At 39.4% G+C, this 20,628-nt stretch overlaps 1 protein-coding gene across 1 annotated transcript in view; it reads left to right on the forward strand.

The window, feature by feature from the left end:
• The window catches only part of LOC127535821 (uncharacterized), a 133,967-nt gene that overhangs the window by 1,839 nt on the left and 111,500 nt on the right, over nucleotides 1–20,628 (forward strand). The window contains exons 4-5 of the mRNA XM_051954698.1: nucleotides 279–345; nucleotides 1,452–1,805. Coding sequence (XP_051810658.1) covers nucleotides 279–345; nucleotides 1,452–1,805 — 421 coding nt within the window. The remainder of the gene's footprint in view (nucleotides 1–278; nucleotides 346–1,451; nucleotides 1,806–20,628) is intronic.

Here is a 20,628-nt window from a genome sequence, read left to right on the forward strand (position 1 = left end):
CCAGCCAAAAGCAGTATCAGTATGAGATTAAGGGCTTCCAGGTATGGTCTGCTTGTGACAGATTATTTCTGTTGACCTGGGGGTAGTTTGACATGGCCAATATCCAGAACTCTAGAACATAACTGTACCAAACTGTGTATCTGTACCTTGGCAGCCATCCCGTATAGTCAAGTCAAGTGTTGAACCTAAGAAGAGGAGATATTTATGCTCACCAGTGTTCAGGCACAATTACACCCAGAAGCGTGATTGAACTAATGCTTGTGGTTTCATACTTTCAGAGTGGACACATCAAAGGAAATGTATGTTGTCTGAAGCTGCTGGTTGTGTTCAGCTGTGCAGCTGATAGTGAGGGCAAAAGATGGACATTACCGAACAAAGATGAAAAACCGTATGATTAAAATTTTAATATTCATATAAACAAAATGCTTTAACATTATCAATAAAATGAGTGATGAAAAAGGTAAGAATGAGGTGTGACACTCTTCAAAGCCCTGGACTAGACCAATGAGGCACAAAGTGAACTTGAGAAACTTTTTTTCTGTGACAACCAATCAGATGCATTTGGCAGTGTGACATAGAGGGTCTTGGCCAAGTTATATCCCCTCCTACACTCATATAAACAGCGACAACATCCCTGACAGGAGACAATGTCAAGATGATCGTGTTGTGGATTACACTGCTTGTTCTTCATCAAGGATGTAAGTGCTATCTCATTTTTACATGACGTTTCTAGATGGTGGATTTCCTAAATTATTGTGAGTTAACTTCGTCTGTATTTTATGTTTTCTTTTCATTCAGATACACTCATTCCAGTGATCCCAGTTCAAATTGGTCAATCTACAACCTTAACATGTGCTCTGTCTGATAATAATAGCGGAGGAGACATCCACTGGTTCAAGCAGAGTGTTGGAGATAATCTGAAACTAATCGTGGCATCTCTGGGAAGTAAAACACCTCAGTTTGAACCAGACTTTTCTGAGTCAAGATGGAAAGTTCATATTGATCACAGTTTTACCAACCTGACAATTCTGAGGACAGTCCCAGAGGACGAAGGACTCTATCACTGTGCATTCATCAAATGGTTTCGCAAGTCTACATGGAATGGGACATATTTGATCATAAAAGGTAATAATATGAGCTTCTCTTGTCGTGCTTTGTAAATACTTTAACCACAAAAGCACCACTGTATACATGTTTAAGAATAACTCTCACTGAACATGTTAGAAAAAAATTAGTAAACATATTTTAGTTTCAATCTAATTCAATTTACATTTATTATAAATTACTTCTATTTAAATCCAGATGTTATTTCAACCACTGATTTAGTTGAAATCTAGTATTAATAATCCCTGTTCATATCAGTAAGATATAAAACTGCTAAAGTCACATTTGATGTCAGACTTTCAAAATGTGCTTTGAAGTCTCATCCTGTTATTTTTTTCATTACACAGAAAACAGTCAGAAGACGTCAGACTACACTGTTGTTCAGTCCACAGCATCACATTCAGTCCATCCAGGAGAATCACAGACTCTCCAGTGTTCAGTCTTCTCTGACTCTGACAAGAAAACATGTTCAGGAGATCTGAGTGTGTTCTGGTTCAGACCTGGATCAGATAAATCTCATCCAGACATCATCTACACTGATGGAAACAGACCTGATGAATGTGAGAAGAGATCTGACACTCAGAAGAGCTGTGTTTATCGTTTCTCTAAGACCTTCAGCTCCTCTGATGCTGGGACTTACTACTGTGCTGTGGCCACATGTGGACAGATACTGTTTGGAAATGGAACTACTCTGACCAATGGTATGATTTTATGTTCAGCACTGAAGATATAAAAATATGTTGATAACATCATCAATAATTATTCTACTTCTCTTTCAGATGCTTGTTTACAAACTGTACAATCTCAAATGATTGCTGTGGTGGTAGCAATAATCTGCTTGGCCATTTCTGTGACTGTGAATATCATTTTCATCTGTAACCGAACTTCAAGAGCAGCACAGGAGCAATTCACAGGTAAACGTTGTTCATCGAGTCACAATCTACACAGCTGTGACTTTACTCAAAAAGTTTCAAACATCTGGCCAAAATTAATAGATCTTTATAGACAAATATTATGAATTCATATTTACACACTGCAATGAAGAAAGTGAACTATTAAATTTGTTCCTTCAGCATTTGATCTTAATTTGAGTGTCAGATAAAGGACATAGATAAAAATAAAGAACTACATTGTTATTTATTGTTATCTATGTATTTCATTATACAGCTGCTGTTGCTCAGCAGAAAAACTGTGGTGGTCAGAAAAATCAACAGGTGGAGTACTGAAAACTCAGACTGACATCATTTATAAAATTAATTAATGAATTAAAGTCATTAAGGCATTGACATTGCTCATATTTTTTATGCATCTATTTTTACAGAAGGATTTGGACACATGGATTTATTCTGCTGTTACCTTTACTGTGGTAAAGACTGACAGCGGTGCAATAAAGGAGGCCAAAGCAGCAGAGAGAGAGAGGATCTACACTGCTGTCAAGGCTTTTGGACTGGATTAGTGAGTTAACAGATGTTTGGCAGCTGTTTGTATTGAATAATATAATGTTGTTTACTGCTAAAGAGCTTTCTATATGCTGTCGTACGATGTATCAGTAACATTTAGTGAACAAGTTGTATCCTCATGTTTAAATGTATTTAGATTACATGCATCTTTTTCATCCAAACACTTGCAAACAGGATTGACCACGAGCTGAAATGTTCTTAGTTTTAAGTTTGACTGAAAAAATTTGTTGCACCTCATTTCAGCTCACTCCTGTCTACAATGAAATCTAAATAAATAAATACTTGAAACAGTATTTGCTTTAGAGGCAAAGTAATATTTTTTTTCAACCAGAAGTGTATAACTGTGCTGTTCCTAATTCTGGAAGGTGAATATGGATACGTGTTTTCAGTGGAAATAACAGAATTCAGGTTTTTATTGGGGCATCAGGTGTTTAAGGCACAAAGAATGTGGACAAATGCCCTCAGCAGGAGACTTCCCACCAAGATTTCTAAGACCTTTTACCCCTCTTGTTGATCTTCAGCATAACTTTCCGTTAAAGTCAAAATACCAACAAAGAAGTTTTCAGGTTTTTACAAGGTATTTACCATGGTGCATTTCTTGAGTTAAGTTTCTTGTATCATCTGTGAATCTTGCTTGGAGACAAAGACCATATTGCTCTAATAAAATATATAAAGATTTTTTTTCTTATTATCTTTGTGTTTATGAAACTCAAACTGGTTGGCAACATGATTTGGTTTTGCAAAGACAAATGTCATTTCAAAGACAGTATTTGGGGCAGTTTAGATAGAAATCAGTACCTTAGCACTGGACTGTTATTAGCTAAGGACCTTCTGATCTAGAAATGAGAGATAACAGATATGTGATAGGTTAACCAGTGAGCATCAGTTTGTTTGTCTACCACAACCAACCAAAACTGGAGACAAAAGTTTGCTTAGTAGAAACGTGTAAGCATTTTGTTTCAAACATCATTAAACTGTCTTTAATAACCTTCTGGACACTCATTAAACCCCTAAAAACTCGTGTCTGTCTATGAAACCCTGACTGTCTGAATTCATGTTTTTGAGATGGTCAGGAATGACTTTTAAAGATTATTTCCTTCAGACGTTTCCAGAAGGTAAAAAAAATATTGATTTTCAAAAAAGAAGTTCTTATTTCAGAAAAAATGGTTCCTCAAATCAAAAGACATTTGAACTTCCTGGTGTCACATCACCTGTAAAGGCCTTCTGCATGTCTGTCATGAGAACAACAAGCTGAGCCACATGCAGCAGCTACACTGACAGAGAAAAGCTGTGGTGAACCATTTCTCTGCCCTTTGACCAACAACTGAAGCTGTTTATAACAGGATATGAAGTGAGAGAAGAGCTACAAAAGGCTTCAGCCATTTAATTTTAGCTGAACAAAATTAAATGATTGTTTTCATTTTACTTTATTCTTACTTCAAACACAAACTGTATCTTTCTTGTGTTTTTAAACTACAGGCATCTACAACCACATTCCTCTGTAAGCTAACAGTATATATTTCATTTTGTTTTAACTTAAATTCTTATTGATTGATTCATTAACCCTTAATTTGGACAGACAGCCAGTCCATCACTGAACAAAGTGATAGAAACCAAGACAGAGCTCCTCAAGGCTGTCAAATCAACAATCAGTCACATTTCAAACCTTATTTGCACCTCCCCTCAACATTCAGCCAATTCCAATGAAAAACACCAAACCACAAACAAGTGTGATAAAAACGGTCAGAACAGCCTGACTGAGCAGGTTTGTGTGTCCATCTCTTTTATAGCTTTTAACTTCTTCTATAAGTCATGATTTTACAATAATTACAACAACATTTCATAAGAGATGAGATCATTAAATTGCACTTTTGAATAGGTATAAAAGAGTGCAAGGCCAGCTTCCTGACATTAAAGCCGAGTGAAACAGTAAGAACAGCCCCTTTGTATTCACACCTTTAGAAGACCAACCACAGCAGTGCTAAAGTTTCCATGCATCATTTGTTTGTCAGTGGTGACTGAATTTGTGTGTTTGTGTGTCTGTGTTTCAGGTGTGTACAGTGCTGTGCACACAAAGAGAAGCAATAAAGTACAACAGATACAAGTAAAAGCAGCTTTTTATGTCTGTGTTTTGTTCATTGGACAGTGAACAGACAACATGAGGTTATAGAGGGAGGTGTGACATGTGATGCTGGTCTGAAGGTGCACCAGGGATGTTGTGGTTTTATGCTGCTGAGGAGCTTTGTGTTTGAAACGTCATTGTCAGACCAGCATGCTTTGCCTTGTGGTCAACAATATGCTGAACTTTCATAAAAGTTGCACACCAAAATGTTCCAGTTTGACAAATGTTGCTGCAGTTTTTACATCTTCTCTATTTTTTGCAAGTTGGTGAAAGTTGTTCCAGAAACCTCGACTCTACTTTGGTACTTTTTTTTTAATGAGTCTCTGCTGTTGGCCTGAACTGTAATATACTGTTGTGTGTTCTGTCACTGTTGTAGTGAAGCTGCAACACACAGGATTTTTTCACATTAGTCAGCTTAGTAGTTTTCTCATTTAACTGCAGCCAAAAGCAATAATTTCACTGAATGTATTCTTAGCAAAGTCTCTCATGCTGCCCCACAAATCAGGTCTTGGGTTCAAGTCTCCACTGGTTTATTTTAATTTCTGACAGGTTCACATGAGTTCTCTTTCTCACACATCAATACATGTGAGCTGATGAGTCAGAAACTTTTGATCTCTTCAGTGTGAATGTGTTTCTGTGATACTGTAAGCGGTGCTCTGCTTCTCCTTCTAACCAGCCACCTGAACAGAGATGAAGCCGTGTAGAGGATGGAGGCTGAGACCACAACCACCTGCCCAACTCTGTCTGCTGTGATCTTCCTGCTGAAGTGACTGACAGCAGAGTGGGCGGGGCATCACTGATGATGTGGAGCTTCTGGACTGGTTGATCTACACATGGCTCCTTTATTTTTATATTATTGTGTTTTTGTAGTATCAAACATCTTTTTAAATGGGTATTTAGCAACTAAAAAATACTTAACTGTTAACCTAATGAGTCATTTTTAAATGTATATACTTTTCCTTTATGGTGACATTGATGTTAAGAAAGACCAAAGGAAATTTGTTTGGATAAAATCCAATGAAGTTCATTCATTTCTCAAGTTAATTCTTGCACATACATAAACTCAGTGTTAGTAACTGAGCCTGGTCATCCCTGATCTTTTCCTGCAGCATCTCTTACAGGTTGTCGTTGTCTGGGCTGCTTCACTTTAGATCATCCTTTATAAATCTGTTTTAATTCCTCAAACTCATGGAGATTCCAGTTCTAAAGTGCTGGAGTGGCCTTTAACCGTTCCTTTAATCACGGTTTATTTACAATTATAATCTTCCTCTGACCTTCAGAAAATAGTTTAAGCTTTTTAACCTTCACCAAACCAGAATCACAATGTTGAAAAACATCAGTGAACAAAAATTTGAAAGCAAATTTGGTTTGATTGTGAATATCTCACATTTATTTATTGTGTTTATAGAAACATGAAAGAAGAACTTGCTGTTGGTGTTGTTTCATGTGTTTCGGTTGGAAAGATGTTTGATTTTATTTCCACTGTGGTAATACAGTGAAAAGCCAACAAGACCAGAAACCAATCAGATCGCTCTGAAATTGTTCCCTCCCACTTGATGCCATTACATTTAGGCATGTCATCTTATCCTCTGCTTCAATTTGAATTCAGTCACCAGTGGACACATGAGAAAATGCTGGTCTTGTTTTATTTCCTGCTGATGCTCAGAGTGGGGCGTAAGTTGTTGTTTTTTTTAGAGAGGTCTTATTTACTGCATAAATGAATCTCTATTATTTATACATGATTTTACATTTATGATTGTGTCTGTTGTCATTAATGAGTCGTTTTCTTTTTCTTTCTTTGCTATTTCAGGCTGCATCTACGATCATAACTTTGTCACAAAGACTGTTGGTGTCGGACAAAGTGTGACTCTCACGTGTACTCGCCAGGCATCTTTGAATAGACAAACTTTGTACTGGATCAGACTTGTTTCTGGAAAATATCCTGAATTCTTGGGAGGAACATTTAGTTTTGATTATAATGATGTTAATAAAACTCCTCACATTACAGCAATACAAGGACCTGGAACTTTTATTCTGCAAATTAATGAAACTCAGCTAAGTGACTCTGGTTTTTACTACTGTATAAAAGTTAACCAGCTCAACATGGAATTTGTGAACACAACATTCCTGAGAATCAAAGGTAAATAACCTAGATGTTTTTTTCTGTTGGACTATAAATTCATAGTTTCAACAAATTTCTTCTCAATAAAGTGACTCAAAACTGTTTATTATTTTTGTATACATTTCCAAGGACCAGAACCAGACATCAATGACATCATTCAAGTCCCTCCATCTGATCCACAACATCCAGGAGACCCAGTGACTCTGCAGTGTTCAGTCCTCTCTGACTCTGAGAAGAAAACATGTCCAGAACAACAACACAAAGTGTTCTGGTTCAGAGCTGGATCAGATGAATCTCATCCCAGTTTCATTTATGCTGATGGAAACAGTCAAGATGAATGTGAGACCAATTCTGAGGCTCAGTCTCCTCAGAAATGTGTCTACAACTTCTCTAAAACCGTCACCTCCTCTGATGCTGGGACTTATTACTGTGCTGTGGCCACATGTGGACAGATATTATTTGGAAACGGAGCAGAATTGGGGAATGAAGGTAATTACAGGACATTTTTACATACTGGTTAGTCTTTAATTTAGAATCTGGTGGAGTGATATCATGAAACGTTTTCCCAATTGTGTGAGCTTACAAAATATTTATGATTGTATTTTTTCAGCTCTCAACATGCAGGATTTGAAGACAGTTCTCTTACTGGTTTCTGCTGCTCTGGCTACAAGTCTGATTGTCATAGCCTTTCTCATTTATTTCATCAAGACAAAAACTTGTGATTTCTGCAACGGTAATATAAGTTTCCCGCATATTAAAGTATCTGAAAGTATTTTGCCAAGTGGGGCTTTGCATAATTTAATTGTGTAGTTTAACCAACACCAATTTTCATTTTAAATCCCTCCAAACAGATGCTGCAGCAGCCAGTGGTCATCAGGAAAGACCACAGGTACAGTATTGAAAGAATAGATTAGAAGTAACCCCACATTATATAATTGCCACCTGTCAGCTCAAATTTCATATTTTAAAAAACAACTTCATATTTTTCTTAAGAGAACTGAGGACTCCTTGGTTTATTCTGCACCGACCTTCAACAAGAGAAAAGCTGAGAGAAGAAATGCAAAAACATCACAAGAAGAGACGATCTACACTGATGTCAACGCTTCTGCAAGAAATTAACAACTCACTGAATTTGCAAATTTGTGGTAATATTCCTTTTTTTCCTCTGACATGCTGTGAGAAGGCTTAGGCCACACTGGGGCTTGTGTTGCAGTTCTGAAAAAAAAGAGAATATTTAATGTTGGATGACTTTCATGCTATTTCATTTTCACATTTCTGAGTCCAGGCCTCAATCCAACTGAGATTTTTTGACAGAACTTGAAATGAACGATTCACTCGATTCCAGTGTAACCTGACAAAGTTTGTGCAGGTTTTGCAAAGAAGAAAGCAATAAAATTGCATTGTCCAGATGTGTGAGACTGATTGAGAGCTACCCAGACATGCTTTGTGCTAGAATTGTTGAATGAAGTGCATCTTCTAAATCTAATAAGTCAATGATTAAACGCTGAAAAGCAATTCAAATCGAGAACTTCTTGGCGGGATGACTGCTTTCTATTGACACTGTATTAATGGCTTTTTCAGAATGCTAAGTTTTTGTCTTCGTGTAACGTAAAACAAATCTGCTAAATGAAACTGATATTTGCTTCTTTCTTTTAAAGAAAAAAATACATCGGAAAAAAACAAATCAATAAATAATTTCACATTCAATTTAAAAGCTGTTTTGTTTTTCTTTGCCTTCACATTTGTAATTTTTTGCTTTGAGGTTAATTTCTTTTCCAAGATGTGTGTCGTTTGGAAACATAAGCTTGCATTCATTGCAGAAATAAATCTTAGCATATTGCTTCATCTGACTGAATTTTCCTTCTATTTGCAGTGTTTCAGGCAGATTTTGACACTGATAAAATGTCAAATTTAAGATTCTGTTTACTCAAGAAATTAAAACCATGATGATTCCTGTGAGACTGTTTTTCTGGCCTCGTACAAAGGACAGTGATGATAGAAACGGGCCGACAGGATGAACAGAGAACAATAACTGAACACTATCAGAGCAGAATCTGAAAGGCTCTCAAACAAACACTGAATGCTCTAAACTTGTTTGATCAATGTGATTTGTCAAAATTATCAGATCAAACATTTACAAATGTTTCACAGCTGTAACTGACATTTGTAACTGTTCAAATTTGCCTGTATTAGAAAATTGTTATGACATAGAAAGAATCATATCTTGAAGATGAGTTTAGAATCAAATGTGGGAAAAGAGACCTTTCATATGCTACTGTACTTGTTTTGACCAGCCACTTATTTCAAATGGTGATATGTCCCTTGAAAGTTTGTCCCAAATGCACTTTTCAAACTTTCCTCAGAAAACAGATGCATCCACTTGTTTATATGTCAAAGATATTAAATGTTTCGATCCTAAACAAAGTGAGGCACAGAGAGGTGAAGGTTCTGTAGGCCCAGACAAAAGTACACAGTAAGAGATCTTTAGCAAAACAAAGACAATAAGTTGAATTTTCATGTCATAGATTTTACCATTAGAAAAACACATTCTCATTTTTTACATATATGACATGAAAATTTATCCACACTTATGGTGTGACTTTAGGGTTTTCATTGTTGCTGTTCTGGTCAGTCGCCCACTTTGATTCATACTGACTAAAGTCACTCCTTTCACCTGACCTGCTGTCCAGGGGTTGGTAATATTGGCTATGATTTGTCACTACTTCTCAGTCTGTTCCCAGCAAAGAAAGTCATTTATGATCATTACACTTTTCCCTATCTGCTGCCTTGACCTTTCCATAAATGACCCCAGAAATCCATGAACCAAGGAGAGCTCTATGGATATAATTTGTGGGATAAAACAAATAAGATAAATATGAAAAGGGCAATTCTGAAGTAAGAACTGCTGACCCGGAATGGGGACATAGTCAGGCAGAGGAAGTTGAACTTCAAGGAATTCCTTTATCCAGATAATGCATCCTCTGCTGAGGACTGGGGGGAATCTTTGCACATATCCATGGCAGAGGTCAACAAAGTAGTCAAGAAACTCCTCGGTGGCAGGGTGCCAGATGTGGATGAGATTCATACTGAGAAGTTGAATTTTCTGGACAGTGTTCGACTGTTTTGGCTGAAATGTTTCTTCAGTATTGTGTGGTTATTCAGTACGGTGCTTGTAGAGTGGCAGACCATGGTGGTGGTTACCTTCTTTGTTTTGGTTTGTTTGTTTTTTTATTGTGAAACCATGGATTCAGGAGGAGGAAAGCAGTTTCATGGAGGCCATGGAGCAGTGGACCATCTCTTTATCCTGGCAGAGCTGCTGATGGGGTCAAGGGAGTTTGACCAGCCAGTGCACATGTGTTTTATGGATTTGACAAAGACTTACCCTCGAGTGGACCGTGGTGGTTGTTACAAGCCATTTGTTCCTTGTACAACTCAAGTGAGAGCTGTATTCACATTCTTGGCCCAAAGTCAGTTACATTTCCTGTGGGTGTTGGACTCTGCCATGGCTGCCCCTTGTCTTTGAGCCTGTTTGTTTTCATAGACAGGATCTCAAGGTGAATGAATGTATCTCCAGATCTTGTTCATGAGTGATGGGAAAATGTTTAAGAGCGTGAGATGGACAGGCAGCTTGTTGCAGCATCAGCAGTAATGCAGACATTGTTCCAGACTGCTGTGGTGAAGAAAGTTTGATTTGCCAGTCATCCTTAATGTCAGTTCTCATAGATGGTCATGAGCTGTGGGTAGTGACTGAAAGAACAAGATTCAGGTTATAAATGACCGACACGAGTTTCCTCAGTTGGGTGGCTGGGCTCAGGCTTAGAGGTAGGGTGAAGTCCGGCTAGAGTCGCTGCTTTTTTGCATCAAAAGAAGCTCAAGTGCTTCACACATTTGATTCAGATGTCTTCAGGAACACTGTTTGGAGGTTTTCCAAACACGTCTGCCCTCCGGCTCAGCTTAGCCCCTGCAGACCTTACAGCACCCAGCTGACCACCCTGATCCTGCCTACAATCTGTCCTTTCATAATAAATCTTAATAGACTAAATCTCAGTCACCTTATGAGCACTTTTGAGCAGGCCTGTTTTTTATTATATTCTAATGCATCATTTTGTCAGTCTTTTATGACAATTTGTCAAGGCATGAAAAGCACAGGAGACACTTTTGTGGTTGACCCTTCTAATAATGCAGTGCAACAATGCAACTGAACACTGAAAAAGAACACGAAACCCACAGGAGGAAAATGATAAACACTGAAGACACAGAAAAACACCCAGGGCTAAGAGCTACGAGACAGGATAGCCAAAACTAAGTGCGACAAGGTAAGAACTATAAGATATATGCTAAGAAGAATAAAAGAATCGAAGGGTTAGCAATTGAAAAACAACAATGCTTGAACCAAAGGCAAACTTAGCTGGCAGATTGGGGAAGCGAAGGGACAAGCAGGAAAACCAGGCTGCTTGTTCTAAGTCTGCATGCTTGGGCAGTGTGGCAGCAGAAACAGAGAGTAAAGTATCCAAAGCTATTAGCGGAGTACAAGACAAGGAACCCGTTATGACACTTGTTTAAGTTCATGATCTGCCCCTGAGTGATGTCTGAGCCAGGGTTTTACAGAGAGAGACTGCCAGCAAATCAGGGCAGAGGCAGGGACTTTGTCTAGCCCCGCCCCCTTCCAGCTATCCACTCCACTGCCGGTGTGTCTCCGGTCTATGAGGCTCTCTGCAGCTGCTGATCAGCAGATTAGGTGCAGCTGCGAGAGTCTCACACCTGCAGCTCAATCCCATCTCCTGCTATAAAGACCAGCTTCACACGGCAGGGTAGGTGGGTTTGTCCTGCCTCAGTCACTGTGAGACACCGGGATGTGCCAGTGTCAGCAAGACCCCGTGACTGACGGAGCAGCCTGCTTCCCCTCAGCCATCCTCCGGACTGAGGACGTGGATTCCCAGCCTTCCTCCAGAGAGAGAGAGGAAGTGGACCCTTGCCGTCCCCTTTGAGAGAGGACGTGGACCTTTCCCCCTCGACTACCCGGTCGGCCTGCCTGTTCTCCAGCTTGTGAGTGCTGGCCGGAGTATTTTTATTGTACAAAAAATTCTGTCTTGACCTGCCTACCGACTCCTCTGAGTGATCTCACTTTGGGTTCTAACTTCCTCACGTCCCGTGACATTCACATTATTCACATTATGTGTTTGTAGCTTTGTGCCAAAGCTCAAACAAAGACAAGTGTACTGGAGAGGCCAGTGTCCAAAGTCTGTCTGCTGCTCGAGGGTGATGATGTTCAATGATAGAGCTTGAATGCTTAAAAGAATTCCAGAGAAGTGCACTTAGTCATTTTTAAGTTACTTTTTTTTTCGATTTAAGACATTAATGATTAAAAATAAGTTAAACTGAAAGTAGAAAATGGCTCCTTTGATTTATTTAATTGTCTCTGCCTCTATAAAGACAATTAGGGGCCAGTACGTAGGAGCCACTGTGAGACAATATACATTTCTGTATATTCATTCAACAACAATAAAGCAATAAATGTCGTTGGGATGAACTGGATCCACTTCTACTCATCTTTATCTGCATGTGTCAAGACAAAAATCCAACTTAGCCATCAGTAATCGTAAAGCAACAGACTAAAGGGGTTGCCCTAAATTGCTATGACAATGTGTCTTGTGTGTGTACATCTTCCACTAACACTAAAGATATTATGTGATCTTCTCTCGTGCTGTTCTTGAAGTCCCAGTATCATAAATTGAATCTAGATGTTGTGATTATCACTCCAGTGATGCTGAATTTCCTTAATTTTGGGATTTGAACTGTTCAGTTATTTGTTGCATAGACAGTTCTGAGTGTTAGATAGGGAGAAAGGTCAAAAGGTCACACTGAAGGATGGAATGTCCTCTTCTCCAGAAGTGTGGTTATTCTCACAGTTGACACTTTACGACTACTACCAGGTTCTTGGGGAGGTAGGAGACGTCCTGTTGCCTTCAAGAGGGCCGCGAGTGGCAATTCTGCAGTAAAAATCTGATATGCAGATGTTCCATTTAGATGTGAGTTTTAAGTTAGCTGTCTTCTCAAATGGTTTCTTACCAGATTTACAGCTGTGAGAAAAGGTCTGTGGATTCTCATGCTCATCCTGTTGTTCTGCCCCTCAGTCCACTACACACATTATATTACATCGATATTATACACTCATTTCAGAACTAGGCTGCACAGTGGTTCAGTGGTGTTCCCTCACAGCTCGAAGGTCCCCAGTTCGTGTCCTGGCCGTCCCAGGATCTTTCTGCATGGAGTTTGCATGTTCTCCATGTGCATGCGTGGGTGCAAGCTTGAGTATTTTCTGGGTACTCCAGCTTGCACTCAGTTCCAAAACATGCTGAGTTTAATTTGTGATTCTAAATTGTCCATGGGTGTGAATGCTAGTCTGTTTGTTTGCCTCTGTGTGTAGTCCAGTGATAGATTGGTCAACTTTCCAGGGTGTCCCCTGCTTTCACCCTAAGTCATCTGGGACAGACTCCAAGAGGCTCCAGAGGATCTCTGTGTTCGAAATCGGCCTCCTGAGCCTCACACCCATCCTCTGGAGCATTCCTGCCAATTCCCCCAGCCTTCAGACCATCTTCTGGAGTGGTCCTGCTAATAAGACCACTTACTTTTCATTGCTTTAAAAAAAGTGTGATGGTTAAAGAGAATTTTTGATTTGAGTTAACGGCTCAAATCCACTGTGTTTTATGACCGAACATTACCTTCATTCACTTGAATGGGAAAAAAGTGTGTAATATGTTAAATATCCTGAAATACTAAAGATATAAATATAAAGAACAACATCAATTATGTTAATTTGGAGCAAAACATGCGCTTTTGACATAATGTACAGTACTAGACTTTGTGTAAGATGAAAATTATGGATGTGCTACTGTTACTACTGTTACCATAACTGTTACTGTTATGGATGTGCTACTTAAAATCAATAATCTGTATATTTATTAATCCAATTTCGGGAGCTTTTTAAAGGGCTGATTCAAATAAAAAATTTCTGACACATTTAGATAGCCAACAGAAAAGAATATGATGTGAAAGATCCCAGGAGACTATTTGAACCATGGACTTTCTGTTTTTGTGTGCATAATCTGTAAACCTGTAACAATTTGGTTTCACAAAGTCACTGTAACAATATGCTGGGTTGAACAAAGGTTTACAGTTTCACACTTTCAGTGGATACATCATAACAAATATCTGATTCCTAAAGTTGCTGGTTATGTGTTCATGTGTGCAGCTGAAAGTGAGAGCAGAGGATGAACATCACAAAATACAGATGAAAAAAATGGAAAATGAGCTTTTAAAATTCATAAGGACAGAATCCTTTAACATTATCATTAAAATCAGTGATTAAAAAGATGAGAATGAAGTGATGCAATCCTCAAAGGCCAAGACGAGACCAATGTGGCAGGAAGACAATTTTAGAGTCTTTATTCTTTGACAACCAATCAGATGCCTTTGGCAGTGTGACATAAAGGGTCTTGGCCAAGTTCTAACTCCTCCTACACTCATTAAAATAGCAACAAGGTCTTTGACAGCAGACAATGTCAAGATGATTGTGTTGTGGATTGCACTGCTTGTTCTTCATCGAGGATGTAAGTGCTTTCTCATTTTCACATGGTGTTTCGAGATGGTGGATTTCCTGCGTCATTGCAACTTACTGTCTTCTGTATTTTATGTTTTCTTTTCATTCAGATACACTCATTCCAGTGATCCCAGTTCAAATTGGTCAATCTACAACCTTAACATGTGCTCTGTCTGATAATAATAGCGGAGGAGACATCCACTGGTTCAAGCAGAGCGTTGGAGATAATCTGAAACTAATCGTGGCATTTATGGGAAGTAAAACACCTCAGTTTGAACCAGACTTTTCTGACTCAAGATGGAAAGTTCATATTGATCACAATTTTATCAAGCTGATGATTTTGAGGACAGTCCCAGAGGACGAAGGAATCTACCACTGTGCATTCATCGAATGGCTTGGCAAGTCTAAATGGAGTGGGACATATTTGATAGTAAAAGGTATTGATATGAGCTACTCTGTCATGGTTTACAAACACTTCAACCACAAGGCACTACTATAAATATGTTGAAGAATGTCACTGTCACTGAATATATAAGAAAAAATGGTAAATATATTTTAATTTCAATCTGATTAAATGTGCATTTAATATGCATTTCTTGTATTTAAATCCAGATGTTATTTCAACCACTAATTCAAGTGAAGTATAATATTAGTAATACCTGTTCATATCAGCAAGATACAAAACTACTAAAGTCACATATGATGTTTTTCTCAGACTTTCAAAATGTGTTTTGAAGTCTCATCCTGTTAACAGTTTTTTCATTACACAGGAGACAGTCAGAAGACATCAGACTACACTGTTGTTCAGTCCACAGCATCACATTCAGTCCATCCAGGAGAATCACAGACTCTCCAGTGTTCAGTCTTCTCTCACTCTGACAAGAAAACATGTTCAGGAGATCTGAGTGTGTTCTGGTTCAGACCTGGATCAGATAAATCTCATCCAGACATCATCTACACTGATGGAAACAGACCTGATGAATGTGAGAAGAGATCTGACACTCAGAAGAGCTGTGTTTATCGCTCCTCTAAGACCTTCAGCTCCTCTGATGCTGGGACTTACTACTGTGCTGTGGCCACATGTGGACAGATACTGTTTGGAAATGGAACTACTCTGACCAATGGTATGATTTTATGTTCAGTACTGAAGATATACAAAATATGTTAATAACATCATCAGTAATTATTCTACTTCTCTTTCAGATGCTTGTTTACAAAATGCAGGATCTCAAATGATTGCTCTGGTGGTAGCAATAATCTGCTTGGCCATTTCTGTGGTTGTGAATATCGTTTTAATCTGTTACCGAACTCCAAGAGCAGCACAAGAACAATTCACAGGTAAATGTTGTTTATTGAGTCACATTTTACACAGCTGTGATTTTACTCAAAAAGTTTCAAACATCTGGCCTAATTTAGTACATCTTTGTAGATAAATATTATTCATCCATGTTTACATAATACGCTGACGACAATGATGAATTAAATTCATTCCTTCAGCATTTGACCCTAATGCGAGTGTCAGATAAAGGACATAATATTTTTGATTTTATTTCTCATTAGGAATTGAATTCACCTCATTACAAGCAAGACATGACAATTTGAGACAACCAGTGGTTGATACTGTAAGTAATGATACTAAATCACATTATTTATGGTGATTTCATTAACATGATTCTCAACAGCTTGACGTAGCACTATAACAGCACAATAATCCTTTTGTTTTCTTCACAGACTGAAGGTGGACATGATCTGAACTATGCTGCACTGCATTTCTCTGGAAGGAAAGCTGCACGAGGAAAGAAGAAGACGAAGGTGAAAACTGAGGAGAGTGTGTATTCTCAAGTTAAAAGCCAAATGTAAACATTCCTATTAAAAACTGCTATCTTCCAATGAAAATAAATGACTGCAAATCCTCAGTTTTATTGAAACCAATCATTTTTTTATAAAACACAAAATCTCCTTTGATGCCATCAGTGTGCTGAAGCATCACTTGTGAAATGGATTTACAGATGCTGACAAAGCAGTCTGTTGATTGACTGTGTTCCCTGAAATGTTTGCTTACACTACTTTTTTAGTGCTTCTGCTGATACCAGTCTGCTGATCAGATCCAGGCCAGTCAGAAATACTCCTCTTCAAATGAGAACAATGACAGTTCAGAGTAATTGTACTGTGACCCACTTTTGTACTGTGCAGCATGATGCATTTTGGCTGTAGTTAGCGTGAAGAGTGTAACAGAGGTTGAAGACAAAAAAATGTTTAAAGGGTTGCTTTGTAACATTTAATTTCATTAATTGCTGTTGTTAGTTTCCTGACCATTCAAGCTCCTGCAGATTATGTTTCAAACCGTACCTTTGATCTTTGACCGGAAGAAACAGCTCATTTAAAGGACAAGATTGAACAAATCCTACTGGATTGTCCGTACAAAAATAAACATCTCAGCATTGGTTATTGAATGGGGTAAGGCCATTGTCTGAAAAAAGTATATAATACCATCATAAATCATATTTGATAACTGGGCCATAAACTTTTGTGCCCCTGATCATTTCAAAGCATATATTATCATGTTTGTTCATTTATAGACTTCAAGTGGAATTTTTTTTTCTTCTGACATCCCAGTTTTGGCAGTAATCCCAAATAGGGTGTTTTTATTTTGTTTTGTGTTTATGTATTTTTTGGTTTTTGTTTGTTTTTCTTTTGAAACAACTTCCCTTACTTCACAGCAGCACACCTCTATACATATGTCAGCAGTCTTAAGTAGTTGGTCTGACTGCAGTATACTAGAAAATTTTAGCATTACATCATTTCATATGAATGGAGAAAATAATTATAATATGTTAAATATTTCATAAAACATTACAAATATAAATATGAAACATCAACTATGTTTTCGATAAGCAAAAATATTTTTATATTCAGATTATTTTTTTCAAAATTCTGAGCAAAGCAAGAATTTTTCTACACAAAGTATACAACTGTAAACAAAAGCTTACAATTACAAGACCATGTACATCATAGAACTCTTGAGTTTTCAGTGATTCTTATAGCTTTATTGTCCATGGTGGAATGATGAAACACACGTGTCTTAGTCACAGCAAACAATCACGCATCTTTGTCCTTCTGGAAATATTGTGAGGGCCAAGCGGTGTGTGAACCCAAAAAGCAGGCACAACAGAGAGGCAGGTATGATTAAAGGTTTTTAATATACAAAATAAACACAAAAGCTCTCCAAATGGGAGGCACGGGAAATACTAAACTAAACTAAACTGAGGGCGACGGACCAGACGGCCGTGGTGGGGGTTAAACAAACTAAGCAAAGGGGTGACTCACGGTCGGGAGACAAGGCAGGGGCAGAGCTGATGAACCCTGTGGCGAGGATGTGGCGGGGACAGTGGGGCAGGCAGAACCAGAGCAGACGGGGGAGTGCAGAGCGGAGGGGAGTAGAGAACAGACATGGGATTCCAGGCGGAGGGGGGAAAGACGGAGCAGGCGAGGAAGTCGAAGGGCCGGGGGAGAGAGAACCTGAGCTTGAACGGAGGTCTGCATCCGATGGGGAACTGCAGGCAATGACCCAACGTTGAGCAGTGGAGAGAGTCTGGCTTTATACTGTGGCTGACTGCTGATTTGAGCCGGCTGTGCTCCTGCACAGGCACTCTTAATCAGCCAGAGAGCAGAGCAGGAGAGGGAGGGGCCATGACAAATATGGCAAAATCTGCTGGGTGAAGAATGTACATACAGCAACTAGATTTTTCAGTGGAAGTAGAAAGCTGTGTTATTCAAATTTCTTACTGACGTAGTTTTAAATTTCATAGGAGTAATTACTATTGTCTAGAACTGCAGACTTCTCTGAGCCACTTTAAGTATGGCTTATTTAATACACTCATTATAATCAGCCACAAACAGTATAGTGGGAAAGTCTATAGATCTCAGCAAAGATCTGAAAAAAGCAAATCATTGACTTGAAGTAAGGAAAGTCACTTTGAGCCATTTCAGAGCTGCTGCAGATAACAGAATCATTACTGGAAAACATTTGTAAGTATACAGTGCATTGGTACAGTTGTATCACTGGGGAAGAAAGAAATCATCTATCAGGAAGAAAGAAAACATAAAATAGGAAATAAAACAACACAGAAGGAGGCTCACCTCCATATCCATCCATCCATTTATTTCCGCAGATCCGGACATTTTCCAATCAGGTTATCACCCTATGGAGGAAGTTCATTTTGGCCGCTTGTACCCAGGATCTCGTTCTTTAAGTCACTATACGGAGTTGATGACCGTAGTTGAGGACTGGAATGTTGATGGACAGGTAAATGAAGAGCTTTGTCTTCTAGCTCAGCTGCGTCATCACCAAGACGGTCCGGCACAATGCCCACATCACTGCTGACACCACACCGAGCTGTCAGTTTATCTTGCACTCCATTTTCCCATCACTTGTGAATAAGATCCAGAGATCCTGAAATTCCATTGCTTGGGGAAACAACTACTCCCCAACCTGGAGTGAGCAATCCAACAATTTTTGGCACAGTACCATGTCCTTGAACTTGGAAGTGTTGACTTGCATCCCAGCCGCTTCACACTCAGCTGCACACCACTACAGTGTGTCCTGAAGGTCACAGTCTGATGAGGTCAACAATATCTGTAAAAAACAGAGACACAATCCTGAGTTCCCCAAGCCAGACACTTTCCCAGACACTTGCGGAGATGGAAAGGACCCAAACCCAGCCCGTCCTCATGTGACTACTCCTACCAGTTTCCTGTGTGGCAGCCTCGAATCAGCTTCCTGAACGGCCTCCTCGGCCCTCCACTTCCTACCTGTCCTCATTTGGATCCCTGCATAGGCCACCTTTGTATCATTTGAGTCCCTGTACTGTATCATTTCTCAGCCTTTTGACTCCTTGAATTCCTCCTCCACGTATTTGAAGGGCAGTTTTAATTTGCTGTGGTGTCCATAGAGTGTGGTGCTGCTCTTTAAAAGACTTTTCTGTAAACGAAAAATGTGCAAAGTCCTCAAGAACAAGCCCCATTAGTGGGCAAACAAATTTAGCCAGTAAGTCTATAAAGTAATCATTCACAACTATTACAACATCCCCCAGGTCCTGTATTACTTTGTCCCCAGCTGTAACTCCCAAATTTCTCAACTTACCACGTTACGCCTTCTACATCTAACACCAGTTAGTTGGCAGTATTGTTTTCCTCTCTGTCTCTCCCTGTCCCTCTCCCAGGTGTACATGCATACAGGAGGGAAACAGGTGCCACTCATAACTAATCACTCACAGGTGAAGATGATCAGACGCTACTCGCCTCAGTAAATAGCCAGGCACCAATCACTACACTTCTTTGGACTGTTGAACAACACTGTCAGTAATCTGATCCTTGTTCCATGTAGAGCCTGGGTACCCGGCTCTTGCTAACAGTCATTTCCCCTGTTCCGTAGTTCTGGACCTCCACCTGCCTTCCACTACCCTCCGCATCCTCCGTCTGTCTGCTGTCATCTGTACTTCCTGGATTACCTTCTCCCACAGCTCCTCTGTATACAGCAGCTGTTGCCATCCCTGCCGCATGCCACCTCAGCCTGCCTCCCCGGCTCTATTTTCCTTCATCAATCCTCAGTTAAGTTCTCGATCACTGTACCCAGTTCAGTCTGTTAGTGTAATGTGTCTGTTGTCTTTGTAGCTTTGGCCCTCTGCTTAGCTTAGCACCACTATTGGTATTCAGTTGGTCATTATTTTTGTATTTTATAAGTACTTGTTGATTGTTTATATCCTTCTCTCGCTTAACCGTTTGGCTCCGAGTTCAGTCCATAGCTTAGAGTCGTTTTATGGATAAACTGTCTTGCTTCTAGTCTTACCTGGTTTGAGTTATTAGAATTCATTATTCTTGTCTAGAGTCTGGTAAACCATAATTATTTCTGCCTCACCCCAAGAGGGCCCCCTTGATTGTATCACTCCGTGCCTGGCTCAGTATTAGCCGCAGGTCTGCTAGTGGTGATAGCCAGCCAGTGGCAGTGCCAGCCCAGCCAGCGGTGGAGGTGATCCAGCTGATGATTCTGTTACTGTTATTCCAGCTAGCAATGATGAAGACTGCGGCCCAGGGTTTACCTCAACATCACCAGCCAAAAGCAGCATCAGTATGAGATTAAGGGCTTCCAGGTATTGTCTGCTTGTGACAGATTGTTTCTGTTGACCTGGGGGTAGTTTGACATGGCCAATGTCCACAACTC

The sequence above is a fragment of the Acanthochromis polyacanthus genome, chromosome 10 (genome assembly GCF_021347895.1).
Source record: "Acanthochromis polyacanthus isolate Apoly-LR-REF ecotype Palm Island chromosome 10, KAUST_Apoly_ChrSc, whole genome shotgun sequence".
NCBI lineage: Eukaryota > Metazoa > Chordata > Actinopteri > Pomacentridae > Acanthochromis > Acanthochromis polyacanthus.